At 42.8% G+C, this 16,717-nt stretch overlaps 1 protein-coding gene across 1 annotated transcript in view; it reads right to left on the bottom strand.

Annotated features, from left to right (window-relative positions):
* ITIH5 (inter-alpha-trypsin inhibitor heavy chain 5) overlaps positions 1 to 16,717 on the bottom strand; it is a 75,089-nt gene that overhangs the window by 57,147 nt on the left and 1,225 nt on the right. The window contains exon 2 of the mRNA XM_072825885.1: positions 8,743 to 8,787. Within this exon, the coding sequence (XP_072681986.1) occupies positions 8,743 to 8,787 (45 nt within the window). The remainder of the gene's footprint in view (positions 1 to 8,742; positions 8,788 to 16,717) is intronic.

The raw sequence follows: 16,717 nt of genomic DNA, 5'->3' as shown, positions 1-16,717 counted from the left end.
TCAACAGCCTCGCAAAGCCTAAACTATTTGCCATCTACCCACTTAAGTAAAAGTTTGCTGATCCCTGGGGTTTGTACTATTTAAGCAAATAAAGCCCTGAGATCGGTCGTCTACATACATTTACTAATTGGTGTGTTTTAGGAAGAAATCTCAGATTATATAGATCATGGGGAATTTTTATCTGACTTGCAGAATCTTTTAAAATTTTTCATTTGACAACATTTAAAAATCGGAAAGTTGACATAAACATCCATAATGCCATTTCTCTTGGAACAGACAGTGGGAGCAACTCTGCATGCACATTCCCATGTGGCCGTAGCTGCTGGCATTAATGGTGCTGCTGCTTCAGATCAGACCCAAATCCTACACTCCCAGCTCCCCATGCTTACCAATCCCAACCGTCTCATGGACACTGAGAGTGAGCAGCCATTTGCACTGTGCTTGTACTAAAATTTTTCTTATTCCAACTATATTCTACTCATTGACGTCCTCTGTTTTACCAGATTTTACATGGCCAAAGTGTGTACACCTAGGCTTAGTACACCATTATTCACAGTAGCCAAAGTGTGGAAGCAACCCAAGTGTCCGTTGACAGATGGAAGGATAAACAAAAGGTGGTTTATACATATAATGGAATATGACTCAAAAAAAGGAAGGAAACTCTGATGTACACTACAGCATGGATGAATTTTTTTTAAGATTTGTTTATTTATTTTAGAAAGAGAGAGTGCACTCAAGGAGGGAGAGGGGCAGAGAGAGAGGGAATCTCAAGCAGACTCCATGCTGAGCATGGAGACCAACTCAGAGTTCAATCCCATGACCCTGAGATCATGACCTGAGCTGAAACTGAGAGTCAGATGCTTAACCAGCTGAGCCACCCAGGGCCTCCATTGTGGATGAATTTTGAAGACTTCATGCTAAGTGAAATAAATCAGTCACAATAGGATAAATACTGTGTGGTTCCACTTACATGAAACACCTCGAATAATCAAATTCATTGAGACAGAAAGGGGAACAGTGGTCGCCAGGGGCTAGGAGGAGGGAGAATGGGGAGTTAGTGTTTAATGGGTACAGAGTTTCAGTTTTGCAAATAAAGAGAGCTCTGGAGATAGATGTGATGTCTGTAGGACAGTGTGAATGTACTGAAGACCATCAAACTGTATACTTTGCAGTGGTTTATAATAGGTAACTCTTAGGTTATGTGTATTTTGATTAAAAAAAAGTGAAAAAAATTTTTGATGGCCACAGATTCTTTGCTTTTCTTGTCATTGACAGGTGAAGTATAATTCATTTATTTTTGAATCTGAGCCACAGGGACTTGCTTCATCTACAGAACACACTGGAAGTGGGGATTCTGAGTGGTCCAGTCAGTTGAGCGCCCAACTCTTGGTTTCAGCTCAGGTCATGATCTCAGGGTCATGAGATCGAGCCCTGCGTCAGGCTCCCTGCTCAGCATGGAGTCTGCTTAAGTTTCTCTCTCCCTCAGCACCCCGCCTCCCCTCTCAAATAAATAAACAATCTTTTTTTTAAGATTTTACTTATTTATTTGAGAGAGAGAGAGAGAGAGAGAGAGCACGTGGGGATGGGTAGAGGGAGAAGCAGACTCCCCGATGACCAGGGAGCACAACGTAGGGCTCCATCCCAGGAACCTGAGATCATGACCTGAGCTGAAGGCAGCTGTTTAATTGACTGAGCCACCCAGAAGCCCCTCAAATAAATAAATTTTTTTTTTTTAAGTGATGATCTGGGACTCTAAGGCCAGGTCACAAAGAAGCCTCAGCTCTTGTGCTCAGGTGTCTCCCAACACTCTCCTGGAGGCCTTGAGTCACCACATTAGACTGATCCTCTTGTGCTGTCCATGTGTAGGACTGCAGTCGACAGAACCAGCTGAGCCTGGCTGCAGCCATGCCTGTCAAGGAGCCCAGCACACGAGAGAACTATAGTGAACCCTCAGCTCGTCTGCCAATCAAGTGACTACACGGACATCCTGTGGCCCGAAGAATCACTGGGCTGAGCCCTGCCTAAATCCCTGCCCCACAGGTGCTTTAATAAAATGGTTGTCGCATTCGTTAAGCTACTGAGTTGCATTCGTTAAGCTACTGGGTTTACAGAGCAATAGAAACTGAAACACCTCATCTCTATGCATTTTATGGAGCAATAGAAACAGAAACACCAAATTCTAAGCTACTGGGGTGGGGAAAGATTTTTATAGAGCAATAGAAACTGAAACACATCATCTCTATGCATTTTGTTTTGTTTTGTGAACTTCTACATATTAGAAATACCCCAGGAATCTCCCTGGAGGAAGTCACAAAGTTACAAAGTCATAAAGATAAAATATAAAGAATAAGAGTCTAACCCCCTTGCTTTCCCAGCCTAGGCCACAGCGGTTTACTTCCTCGAGTCCCACAGGCAGGACGCCATCCCTCCAGTGCCAGAACCTGGAGCCCTCACTTCCAATCCCACCTCTTTCATGAAAGGAGCTCAGAGGCAGCCCTGCAGCTCGGCAGTTCAAGGCTTTTCCATGTGATCACTGTCAGCTAGCCAGTAAAATACAGCCCTCCAAACATACACTAAATATCATTCAGTCTTTGTGGCGGACTCACAAGTGACCGGGGTGCCTCACTTTCCACCATCACACCGTAAACATTCGACACTCAGGACATCAAGCCCAAGCCACTCCACGCTGCTTTCATGTTCCAGCATTTTCCAAACGTTCTATTTTTTTTTTCAAAAACGTTTTTATCAACCTCCAGCTTGCCTCTTTCACACAAAAGTAGAATATTAATTTGGAAAAGAACCTAGTAAGTTCCTAGCTGAGAGACACAAAGTGACAGCTGCAGGCCATTCCCAATGCAATCAAGCTCCTTCCGTAGATAATCCTTGCCCATCACTGTTCTGACAATAATTTGAAATTGTCTTCACTTGGTACACTTGAGACTGCTTGTGATGTCATGCTGATTTGTCCTTCTTCATGAGATCCTTGTCAGTTATCCTTTCATTAAACTTAAAATGTGCAATTAGGAGACGCCCGACAAAACCGTAAGTTGAACTATGATGGGATTTTTTGGTTTCAGAGGGGGGGTTTTTGGCCTCACATTAAGATTACGGATATTGTAGAAATTTTCCACACTATTACATCAAAAATAGGACACATAGTTTATGAGCCCAAGAGACAGATTGAGAAAAGTTTCAAGAAACTATTTTAGTTTTATTGCTCCTGCCCAGTTACTATTTCCCACAGGAGCCCCCACTGCTACTTAGGCCTGGTGGCCCTTGCCCTGCCGGACAGCACCCTTAGTCCCCAACCTACTAAAACCACTCATGCGCACATCTATCCCCACCCCCTGGCTGCTCATCCCTTCCCCCAACCCTACTAGACTGTACACATGGGCAGAACAGGGACTAGAACTTATTCATCTCATTTTTTTTACCCATAGCTGTCAACATAGAGCAAAACTCAGAAACATTTATAAAATGGAATTATTGAACAATTTAATTGTTGGACAATTAAAGAAGAATATCTATCCCTTCACTAAAAGAAATGGTAATTAACTCAAATTTATTAACCACTACTATAGATTAAATTCCATGGAATAACTATTATTACACACGGATCCTTCTCTCAAGGCACCTATGATCACATTTGGAAGAAAGCATTAAAAAAAAAAACCCATAAAGCAACATAGGAAGATATATAGGGATACACATATTCACTCGTTGCCCAGAAGACCTTCCAGAGCTCAGAAGAAGGAGAAATCAGTGAGGTCTGTAACAGTAAGAAAAGGTTTTAAAAATAGATGTGGAATTTGTATATGGTGAAGGAAGAAGAAGAACAAAAAGAACATTCTAAAAACACAAAAGGCACAGAAGCAGAGATGAGCCTTAGCACATTCCTGGAACAAAAAATCGAGGAGTTTAATTAGAAAGGCGGTTACGGTGTGAGAAGAATCCCGGACAGGTACATAAGACTGTCAGGAAACCCCGATGCCCAAAGCCAAGCGCAGAACTTGGAGCAGCAGAGGCTTGTAAAAATTTGTCATAGAAGGGAGGATATAAAAGAGGTGCTTCAGTTTTTTTTTTTTCCCCAATGCACCATTCTTAAAACTCCAACATGCGGGATCCCTGGGTGGCGCAACGGTTTGGCGCCTGTCTTTGGCCCAGGGCGCGATCCTGGAGACCCGGGATCGAGTCCCACATCGGGCTCCCGGTGCATGGAGCCTGCTCCTCCCTCTGCCTGTGTCTCTGCCTCTCTCTCTCTCTGTGTGTGACTATCGTAAATAAAAAAATAAAATAAAATAAAAAATAAAAAAATTAAAAAAAGAAAAAAACTCCAACATGCTCTCCGTATTTATATTTAACTCATTATTTCATGGGAGGATATCAACTGGAAAATAGGAGGCAAAAATCAAGTCTTCCTGTGACAAAACAGCTGCTTCATTATTTCTCCTACAAAAGCTAAACAGATGGAAAAGCAGTTTGAGGCAGGGAGTGTCTTAATTAGCTGCTCAGGGGACCAAAGCCTTCTGTGTGACTCATGTGAGTCACTTAAGACCAAGCCACCCAGAGGATGTCCTGAATTACCCAAGATGCCATCTGGAAATGTAACTGAGCAATGCTTGCAACGGCATCGGCCAGAACCAGGTCTCTTCCAGAAGATTAACCTTTTATTGTTTTATTCTGGTCTAACATTTCTCTAGTGACCATTAGAAGAAATAACTTTGGAGAAGGCAGAGGACCTTAGATATCATGTAACTCCTCATTGCCTCACATGATAAAGGAGAAGACTGGCCACCTGGCAGTTGGTGGACTCTGGGTCCAAGGATGTCGACTGCACCTTCATGTCTCTCCCTTTTGAGAAAAAAACAACCCAGCCCATGTCATTGTTACATGACACCCCCACCTGGTGAAACAATTTTGCTCCTCCTTAGACCGAGCGTGGCATCAGCTCTGGATTGCCTATTTGTGATAATGACATTCTTTAAAAAAAAAAAAAAAAAAAAAAAACGATTTTTATTTATTCATGAGAGAGAGAGAGAGAGGCAGAGGGAGAAGCAGGCTCCGTGCAAGGAGCCTGATGTGGGACTCGATCCCAGGTCTCCAGGATCACACCCCGGGCTGAAAGTGGTGCTAAAATAAAACGTAAGTATCATCTTTACGTAGAGGGAAAAACCTTACTCTGTACACCTCCTAACAAAAGATAAACCAGATGGCTGGAGGCAGAACAAAGGAGACAGACACTAACAGCAACTAATCTTCAGTGAGGTAACGATGCCCAGCACCATGCTGGTTGACTATATCTGCTGTGTTCTTGAGGCTCTGGCATTTGGGACCTTGCTCCTGGAGAGACTGTCCCCCCAGGGCAAGCTGATTCCCAGAGACAGCCAACTACTCCTGCATGAGCACAACTTTGATACACAACCCACCAGTCCAGAGCTCACACTCCCAACCACCTCCTTTGTCGAGCTCTTACATGCCAAGCCAATATTCCCTTTTCCCCAAGTCACCCCAGGGCTGGATCCTAGACAACCAGAGACCCCCATGGTGCCTCCTGTTTTAGGGGATCTGTGAGTACAAACGTCTTCCTTCATGATGATCACTTCCAGATCTCCATGTCTTACCATGTCTGCTTAAAACAAACCCCAAGTGCAAGTTTTAGAATACCTGCTATGAAGAAAATGCCAAGACATGGTCTTGCCACCAAGAGGTTAAGTGACGAGAGTGAAAACCAGGCCACTATCTGTTAAGGGCTGGAATACTCAGATACAAAGATACCCTTGCTTTTTAAAATATAAATTTTCTTTGCATGAGTGTTGCCAAAGAGCATCATAAAAAGGGTATCCGATCAATTCAAAAGAAAATCAAGCAAATCCCTATGGTTCATGAGCTGGCAGTGATAGGAGACTAACAGCTGTTGCCATCCACATTCTATTCATTAGTCAGAGAACATTCAGAGACCTTCACATTGGTGCAGACAGCTAGAGCATAACATAGAAGACTCATAGGATAAACTGAGGCCACAGAAGCAGGCTGCAGTCAGACCACACAGGCCCTTACATGTCCTTGGAGTATATTCTATAGGTAACGTGGACTCACCAAAGACATTTTCCAAAGAGAATGATGCATCAGGTCTACTGCCGGAAAGATCATTCTAGTACCCGTCGGATGTATAAATAAAGTTCATGTTAAAAAGACAGAATGCATGGAAAAGTAAGACTTTTTAAAGTTCTTGGAGATTTCCAAGAAAATCTAAGTGATTAAATAAACATTCTAAGCCTAAGGATCAAAAAAAATCTTTGAAACCAAAAATGACAACTCAAAGGCTATGAAGAAAAGATGAACTTATTTATTACTGGGTAACTTAACCTCTACATGGAAAACCTACCACAAGCAATGTTAGTCGACAAATGACACATTTGGGGAGGAGTTCTTCCAACTCAGGAGACAGAGCAGCTCTAGATCTCTAACATACTGGCCACTGAAGGATAAAAAAAAAAAAAAAACACAATGGAAAGTCGGGTACAGGACACACGCGCACACACACGCACAAACAATTCACAGAAGAACCGCTCTAAGCAGCCAATAAATGTTATTTTTTAAAAAGTATAAATTCATTAGTAGTCAGGCAAATGCTAAAGCAACAGAGACAGCACTTATATCTAAGACACCGACAAGCCAAAAGGAGTAATTATATGTTTGCTGGCAGAAATGTGCATGTTAGTCATTGCTGATAGACATGGAATCAAGACAGATAGTAAGTATTAAGAGCAATAGTATTCAAAAGCTGTCTGATGACATCTCTCAAAAATGTAAAATGTCCATGCACTTTGATCCAGCAATCTTCCTATTGAAAAAGCTAGCCCATAGAATAAAAAACACCCACGTAATAGAATAAATAAATTTTTTTTAAAAAGTTTTGCATCATTTTTTACAGGGGCCATAAAACTGGAGACAACTTGAAAGCTCATCCACCGCAGAATGCCTAATACATTACGGTGTGCCAACGCCCAACGACCTGGAATATTTTTCACCTTCTAAAGGAATGGATACAGTTAGGCCAAGTGAAATATTGTTGCTCAAAAATAGTAAGAAATGGAAAAAGAGACCTGTACTTGAGAAGGCGGGGCGTGTGTTAAGAGCACACACAGAAGCCAGCTGTGGGACCCCAACCCCTCTCTACCCCATTTTCAAATTCAAGTTCTAGGGAAGACAGGGTCTTCGGTCCGTCTGGTTCATTGCTGTATTTCGATGCCTACACTGGGGCAGCGTAGAGAGTGAGCATTCAAAAAAAATACCAGTTGGCATGAACGCATGCATGAGCGAATGAGGGCATACACCAGTCTTGCCGGGAGGCTATTCTCCATGAGTCTCTGATGTTTCGGCCCGTTTTCCGAGCCAAGGCACCAGCTACCTTTGTTCTGAACTGTCTCTTCAAGGATGTTTGGAGAGTGAATGGCTCTGGTCAAGTGAGGCGGCGTCTCCCTCCAGAGCAAAGGGGAAGTTGGTTTAATATCTAGAACAGTAAAGAGGATGTGGCCCTCCAGGGACAAAGGTCAGGCAGGCTTAGTGCTCATAAAAGGGTCAGGTTCCCTACGTGCAGAGCTCCCCTCGGGTGTCGGTGTCATCGGGGCCTCTCCGGGTGACCACATGGGAACGGATCAGGGCCCAGGAACCGGGCAAATGCGGACGCTCAGGCACTGCCATTCTGGGAGCAATAATCGCCCTCTGTCCCTGACCCGGAAGCCTCCTGTTTTCTGCTGGCATCCACGCAAAGGCAACGAACTCACTTCTTGGCTGGGTTGTGGGGGGAAATCCAGGATCTTCGCGATTTTTGACATGCTCACGTTCATGCATGTCTGTCTATGACGATGTGAACATGTGATGAATGACGAAGAGATTGACAAGGGTGGGAAGATCAGAAGGAAGAAGGGAGAGGGGGAAGCCAAGCAGAGAAAAACAAGAATCCGACGTCACAGCCCGACTGCGGCTAGAATCGAGAGGCCCTGGAGGGATGCCCACCCCTGGAGCCCAAAGGCATGTCCCCACATTCTGATATGTCCCTGCCTACACACTGGTAACAGAGAACCGAGGTCGGTTCGAATAAACTCTTCAAGTTCCAGAACATGCGCCCAAGTTCCAATCTGCTAGTTGCCGAGAGGCAAGGAGAGCCTTGCTCAGCTCCACGACCTGCAGCTCTATCTACCAAGGTCCAGCCTTTGCTTGATTTGGGGTGGTTCACTTCACTACAAAGCCTCTGCTTCTTGTGTAAGAATGCCATAGAAAGTAGAGGTCGAGTTGAGTTTTTAAATTTTTTTTAAAGATTTTATCTATTTATTCATGAAAAACACAGAGAGAGAGGCAGAGACACAGGCAGAGGGAGAAGCAGGCTCCCTGCGGGGAGCCCAATGCGGGACTCGATCCCAGGACCCCAGGATCACTCCCTGAGCCGAAGGCAGATGCTCAACCACTGAGCCACCCGGCGTCCCTTTAATTTTTTTCTTAAAGGCTTTGAAACTCCATCCTCTGTCCTTAGAGCCCTACTGAAATAAGCAAGCCTCTTTCCAGAAAGAAAAGTCCACTTCAAGAAAGCCTTATAAAAACTACATTGTTTAATGTCAACATTCTTCTACAAGCAACTTTACAAGCTTTGGAGGAGCTGCAAGCACAGCCAGGGCCTGGTTCAAAATACTTGGAAGATTGAGGGCAGAAGAGACCCTGCAGGGGCACCAGGGACATACATACCAGCCTTTGCAACAGTCGGACCTGCCTTGGAACACTGAGTCCAACCTGTAAGAAGAAGAGAGTCATGAAATAACGATTGTGAGCTCATTCTGAAATGAATTTCATGGGGGGGGGGTGTTAATTATCTATTCAGAGTCACAGATTTTGATCCTGAAAAAAACCCATACTGAAAAGGAGATTGGACCTTTGATTAGGAAGCTGCCAAGCTAGAGCCAGGATCCATGCCTCTCAGGGATGGTTGACTGCTTCCCCCTGTCCCGAGGGCACCACCCCATCACCTGCATGCTCTTCTGTCTCTTAGAGGACCATGAAATGACAAGAACAAAGAATTCACCAGAATATCTGTACTCCCATTTTATTTTATTTCCAGCTTGAAAAGAAGCTCTTTGCTATTGCGTCTATCACCAGGAGTAAATGGATTCAATTCTACTCTGATGGGCTCATTATTCAACTCAAAACTTGAGGAAACTCTGCAAGCAAAACTGAACTCACTGTGAATTTTTTCACTGCGTTTTTTCTGGCTGTTTTAACTATACTCTCCCACATGTGGAGGAGGGGCATGGGACGGTGATAAAATCCTCATTAAAAAAAAAAACTGTATTAATGAATCAGCCACTTCTGGAGTAATTTAAAAGTCCTAGCTGATGGTTGAACATTATTCACAGCAAATCATTATTTAAAGAAAGTGTTAAACTGCTATTTCTGTGAGTAATAAGTCATCCTTTCTGGAGGGTGATGTGATCATGTAGATCAAAAACTTGAAAAATATGCCTGGACTTTATACATCTCTTTTTTCTAACAGCTCTGTGATGTGTAATTTATAAATAACATAAATGATTCACTTAAAGTGCATACCTGTGTTTTTTAGTATATTCATAGAGTTGTGCGCCCATCACCACTGTTAATTTAGAACATTTTTATTACATCAGAAACCCTGCACCTCTTACCTGTCACCTCCCAACCACTAATCTACTTTGACCCTGTGGACTTACCTATTCTGGACATTGTGTATGGACATATTTTTTATTAAATTCAATTTGCCAAACATATAGTTTAACCTCAGTGCTCATCCCGTCAAGTGCCCCCTTCCCTCACCCAGTCACCCCTCACCCTATCATCCTCCCCTTCCCACCCTTTGTGTGTTCCCAGAGGTAGGGTCCTCTCATGGGGTTCTCATGGTTTGCCTCCCTCTCTAATTTTTCCCCACTCAGTTTCCTTCCTTTCCCTTATGGTCCCTAACAATAATCGTTTTGAAGTCATCCCTGCTATAGCATTTATCAATACTTCACTCATTTTCATGTCTAAATAATATTCCACTGTATGGATTTCCCACATTTTTTTATCCATTCACAGGTGATGTCCAGGTTGTTTCCAGTTTTTGGCTATTTTGAATAACATGAAACATATATAAACATTCCCATGCAATCTTTATGTTGGACATAGCTACCCAGGAGTGGAATGCCTGGGTCATATGGTGAATTTAAGGTTGACTTTTTAAGAAAGTCTCAAACTATCTTCCGAAGTGGCTGAAACATTCTTCCATTCCCATCAGTATGCATATCTTTTAATTTAAGAAATTCTACTTACAGAAAATTAGCATAAAAGAAAAAATAAGAAAACTCTTTGCAACGATTAAAACAACTGTTAATAATTAGCAATTGCCTAAAATTAAAAGAAGTGTGGTTCAGTATATTATTTTAAAAAGTGGTTCTTTAAAAAAAGGGGAAAAAAGTGGTTCAGTATATTATTAAAAAAACGAAGTGTGGTTCAGTATATCATTCAGTATATTATGATGCAGGGATTCATTAGAACACAGCTATAGAAAATAATGATGTATGGGATGCCTGGGCGGTTGAGTGTCCAACTCTTGGTTTCGGCTCAGGTCGTGATTTCATGGTAGTGAGATCGAGCCCTGAACCAGGCTTCCCACTCAGCCAAGAGTCTGCTTGGGATTCTCTCTCTCTCCCTCTCCTTCTGTCCCTCCTGCTTATGCTTGCACTCGCTTGCTCTCAAATAAACAAATCTTTTAAAAAGGAAAAGGAAAGAAAAAAAGAAAAGAATGATGTGTATCTATGTTTATTGGCATCAATGTTTATTGGCATCAATAAACATTCATTTTACTGGACTTCAGTGCTGTTCACCAAATATTTCTCTAGCTGTCTGCCAGAAGTATTGCATTTTCTGGACCCATTGTGGGAAGGCAGGAACATGCAACCAGCTCCAGCCAACAAGTTAGGAATGTAAGTAGCACTTTTCACTTCTAGGTCAAGTGATTTAGTTACAGATGTACAATCCTCCAGAACTGCTCTTTTTCTTTCTGGTACAGTAATTAGCAATGTTTGAAATGGTAGCTGCTCATCAAGCTCAACTTCCCAAGTGACCACCACCAACCCATGACAGACAAGTTGTACAAGCAAGAAATAAATGTTTGGAATTTAAGACACTGAGATTTTTAAGACATTGTTACCACAGAATAACCTAGCCCATCCTGATTAATAGATCCATGACCCATTTTAAGTGATTAAATCTGGTAACAAAACGTTATATTTAACGTGATCTAATTTTTGTAAGTTTGAGTGTTGGTATGTGTAGAATGGGCACCGAAGTGCTAACGGCTGCTGCCTTTGGGTGACTGAATTCTTTTTCTTTAAACTTTCCTGTACTACCTCAGTTTTTCACAAATTAACATTTTACTTCCATAACAGAAACAAAACAATAAAGATGTTTCCATTTGGAAAACTCCAGTCATAACAGTAACTGTCTTCATCCCTATCCTCCCTTAATCTCCCCCTGGGGGGGAAAAAAAAAAAATATATATATATATATACTATTGTAAATTATCGTTATAAGCCGCTACAGAGCCTCCTATTCTATAGAACATGGAATAGGAGAAATAGTACAGGATTTAGGTTGACACTCACCACCCTGAGTCCAAATGAGGACCAAACGATTAGTAGGATGATACTGGTTTGTCTTTCTAAAATGAGGTGTTACGTCTGAGGCATTACCCAAGGAAAGCCATCGTAAACGTTCTGGGCAAGGTCTTCACCAGTTCTGCAGGTTCGTGTCAGGCCTTTCCCTTCCTCGAATTGTGGAATAGGCTGGGGACTGCTTAGCATAGCGATGGTCAGAAGGAAAGCCCAACCTCTCTCAGGTATTCTGATCTGTAATTGATCTAAAGTATTCTCTTTGAAGTTTCCTCCTCTGGAAAATAGGTTTTCCAAGAAAACAAACAAGCCTTAAGGAGAATAAGAGAAGTTGGTTTTTCATTTTTGAGATTTCTATCTGATGTCTCAGGGGATCGCCATGGCAGTGTTTCAGTCCAAGTTCAAACGAGACTGAACTAGAATCAGAGCTTCCCGGTACAGACAGACTACTGGTGCCAGCTGAGACTGGAACTGGAAACAACATCAAGGTTGTCATCCTTGTTTTTAGTTAGGAATTCTTGATCCCTTTTATTGTTTGAGTGTTTCCCCATGCCTCATAAGAATATGGGAACGGGGTTTAAGGACAGATATGTAACCCACCTCGGCTCACTGTCAAGGACTGCCGTTGAGTAGTAATCTCAAGAGCTTGGGGGCTTTAAATCATAGACATAAGAGATGGCTCAAGTAAGATTCTTTACCCCTACTGAGCTGAGCTTATTTCTCCAGCATCAGAATGAAAGATGTCCAGGCTACAATATTTATTGAGAAACACAAGCCATGAGAAACATTAAGCCATGATCCTTGCCATCAAGGACCATATGACACAACCCGAAAGAAAGAAACATGAAAACTTAATAGGGTAGTTTTTGTAAGTTACAAAGGAAATGGAAAAAAGTAGAGTTCAGTATTGCCCCAGAGTGACCATGAGATGTTTTATGTTTGGAAGAATGGTTCAACCAGCCGTGTGGGCATTTTCTGGAGTGGAATGAAAGGGCAGGAGAAACTGATGGAGCATCAGGTTCCATACAGCAACTACACTGAGAAATAGTTTCAGAGATCTACCACCACCTCCCCAATGCGTAGGAACCAAGCAGCGCTCACCACCAGGAGGTAGAGGGTGAGTGATGATTTCCTTTTCACAAAGAATGCAGCCATAACACTGTCAGGGCTTTGGAGTCTGGAATCCCCCATCTACATGATTAGTTAGTCCAGCTATACATAGATAGCAGGCACTGCTTATATATTCATAATTTGAGTAATAGAGACTGTACTTTCCCCCAAGATTTATCAGTGTTGGATCACGACTAGAAGAGAAGAGAAATACCCTTAGAGCCTTCCAAAAAAGTCCATAAATGGGAAAGAGCATGAAAGAGAGGAAAATAGTGAGACCTAATTCTAACCAGGGTGAAAGATGCTCAGAATACACAGAACACAGACGCTCTCTCTGGGCATGGATGCTTTGACGACCCAGGTTGCCTGAACAGAGATGTCTGGGTCCCCTAACAGGTCCAGGGGATGCTGCCTTTGGGCTAACCTCAGCCATACCCCCAGCAAGGGACAGAAGTGGTGAGTTCCTGCAGGGCTCTGTACTGAGAACCTACCTACCAGTTGGCCCCTATCCCCATCTCCTGAGGGTTTTGTGATCCTGAAACCAAGATTCACGAACTCAGGAGTCAGTGCCTCACAGATCTGTTAGAGCACCTGACACATAACCAAGGGCCACCAGTTGGAAAGGCAGTGGAGTCGCCATCTGTCACCTCGGTAACTCGACATGCCTCGCACAAAAGTTTCATTCCTCCGGAGTAATGTTGCTCCAGGATGTTCAGCTAATAACCATTGGTAATTCAGGGCACCCATAACCTCAGCCCTGAAGAAGAAACTTCACTACCAAACAATTTCCAGGTAGGTCTTAAAAAAAAAAAAAATTACACTGGCCTTAGGCAAGTCACTAAATTCTGGAAACAAGCTGAAAAAAAGCTTAGGTCTCCATCCCATGGCCCCAACTTCCTAAATAGAGCCAGCCAGCTGCTCCTTGGCTACAGAGAGTTAGCCGGGGTCTCTGACGGGACCCCCAACAGCACGGGAGGCAAGGCTGCTTTCAGTGCAGCATCCAAGGTTTAGGGAAGACTGCTGGTTAGGAAAATTAAGTCACATAAACTCATGCACCTGGTTCTCAATACGCCCCTCTCCGCCCTCCCCCTTCCACTCAATGAAACAAGAGATGGCTGGTTTGGGAGTGAGTACATCTCTGGACTCTCTCCCACAGTATCCTCCTTCCCCTTCAGTTCGATGACTCCTTTTTAACAATCACACGCATGTGCATAAAGGAGACAGTACTGAGTGGTCCCAAGCTCCCAAAATCTTTTACTGACCTCACTTTTTAAAGACTTAAGAACAAAAACTAAAGAATGCTGTCTTGATGCTTGATTTGCGTTTCCAAATGCAGGGATTTGGTTCTGAGGGACAGATTTTAAAAAACTAAAACTCCAGAAATTCTCAATTCAGGGGATCAGAAATGTCTCCCCACCATCGACATGGTACCACAAGCATATCCTGAACACTGTCCATATGCCAGGAGCCACAAATAAAAACAAAAAAAGTTAAAATCACATTGAAACAAATTCTATCATGTTATAAATAGGAAAGTGGCTTGGTCTCTGGAGGAGTCCTTGAAAGCCTGACTCAGGTTCTAATCCAGGCTCCGCATGTATCACTTGGGCCTATCACTTCCCCTGGGTGGACTTCCGTGGTTCTCCTGGAAAGTGAGCAGCACACCGAGGCTTTCCTTATAGTGGTGGGCAGAGATTTAGCCAGGCTGTCCATAAACAACAAAAATAACTAATACCACTTTAATGCTCACTGAATGCATGTACTCTGTGTGAATTAACCCACTGAATCCTCAAAGCCACTGTAAGAGCAGAAGTGGGTTTATTATTTTATTGTTATTATTATTATTTAGAAGCTAATAACACATAAGCTTCAAGATCCCTCACTGGCACAGTCCCTCAACCACAGGTGATGTCTGGGGTGGTTGTCAGCCTGAAAACCCACAGCATTTGTTGTGATTCATTTATCATCCTAAATAAATGTTTACTTCGGCACCTAATTTTTGTGGCCATAATTTGATACTCTGTTCCTTCAAGAGGCTCTATCAATTATGTAAACTTTACTTGCCTCTAAAAACCCTATCCACTCCTGCCAATGAGAGTAATGATTCTATCTTGCAGATGATGAAACTGAGAAACTGAGAGACCCAGAGAGGTTAAGTCAAGTACACACAGCCGGTTGGTGCTGGGATGCACAACTGAACCCAGGCAGCCTGGCTCCGGTTGGAGTGCTCTTCACCATCTCCTTTATTGTTTCTTCTTATTTTTACATGGAGCCACTAGCAAATTCTCTGGGACATTAGGAACACTCAATAATAATTAGTGGCTAGCGTTATTTTGTAAATTAAAAAAACTGCTTTTGTGGTAACAGGAATACAGCCCTATCCTGATTTAAGGAAAACTATATCAATTTGAAATTTAAGAAACAGGTAAATCTGTAACAGGCTGCTTTTATACGAGTCTTCCTTTGGAATATTAATTTCCTGAAAGATTCTTTTAAAGTGATATTATTCTACATGTGGTCGGTGGATCATCTATATCAGAATCACCTAGGCCCTACCCCAATCCTTGTAGATCTAAACTGATGGGAGTGGGCGCTCAGGAAGCTCTGTATTTAATGAGCCCTCTGAGGGTCCTCTTCATACCGAAGTTTGGAGACCATTGCTGAGAGCAATCCCTCACTCTGGGCGATACTGTTCACAAATGGAGCGGAGGACCAGAGGGGAGAAAGGAATTTGAATTTCAGGTGTTATTAGGAATATTGCCAACTGAAGGTAGGCAGCAAATAACAACTGCAGTGCAAGCTAACAGGCAGGTTTCGCGTATGTTAGAATCTACATAAAACTGACATATTCATTTACATTTATAAATTGAGTTTACACATCATTTTGAAGACCATAATTATAGAGAATAAGCACCAGCTATGTGCTACACGTAGCAAATTGAGTTTACACATCATTTTGAAGACCATAATTATAGAGAATAAGCACCAGCTATGTGCTACACGTAGCCAGGTACTGCTCTACGTTTCCATCTTCAAAATCCTTTTAATTAAGTGATTTCACCATCCCCATTCTAGAGATGAGTAAACAGAGACTCATAGGCAATAAGTAACTCTCCAGGGAGGGCAGAGCCAGGATATGGACCAGAGAAGTCTGGTTCTGGAGAATCCTACATCTCTCTCTCTCTCTCTCTCTGTCTCTCTCTCTCTCACACACACACACACACACACACACACACACACACACACATACGTGGTTGTTTTGAAGGTTTCTTTTTTTAATAGAGATAAAAAGGTAATATTTGCTGATTTTCATAGAACTTCATGTCTTACAAATTTTTGTCTCAGTCACTTTCTAGATGAATAAATAGTGCTGTGTTTTGAAGGCAGCATGAAATTGCTAAAATGGGCCAAACCTATGTTACTCTATGCAGGAAAAGTTTAGAATGTTAAGCCTACTTGCACTGGCAGATGTTGGAGCTTTAATCCCTCCTCCTAGCTCATAAACAGAATCCTTGTTTCAGTTCCTCCCACACTTTCCTCTCTCCACTCCCCCCCCCCCCAAAAAAAAAAAAAAACTTTCAAGTTCTTTATCCCAAATTCCTTCCCTCTGGCTGTACAGCAGCCCAGGCCGGACAGCAAGAGGTAACTGGAAGTGCTGACCCTGAACCGAGCACTTTAGGCGTATTAACTACTCAATCCTTAATACCCTATTATTTCCCCCACTTTACAGAATTGGAAATTGAGGCCCTGGAGAACTTTCCCAGTATCACAGAGCTGGCAATTGACAGACCCAGCTGCCTGACACCAAGCGCGTGCCCTCAACCACTTACTAACACGTCTACTGTTTCTCGAGCGCCCACTGCAAAGGGCAAAGTCAAGGCAAGTCTTTCTTTCTGGATCCAAAGCCTGCCCTCCCCCGACCCCCGCCTCTCAGGCCC

The sequence above is a fragment of the Canis lupus genome, chromosome 5, assembly GCF_048164855.1.
Source record: "Canis lupus baileyi chromosome 5, mCanLup2.hap1, whole genome shotgun sequence".
Taxonomy (NCBI): domain Eukaryota; kingdom Metazoa; phylum Chordata; class Mammalia; order Carnivora; family Canidae; genus Canis; species Canis lupus.
Note: the sequence above shows the minus strand (reverse complement) of the source record. Positions and strands in the feature narration are given on the sequence as shown.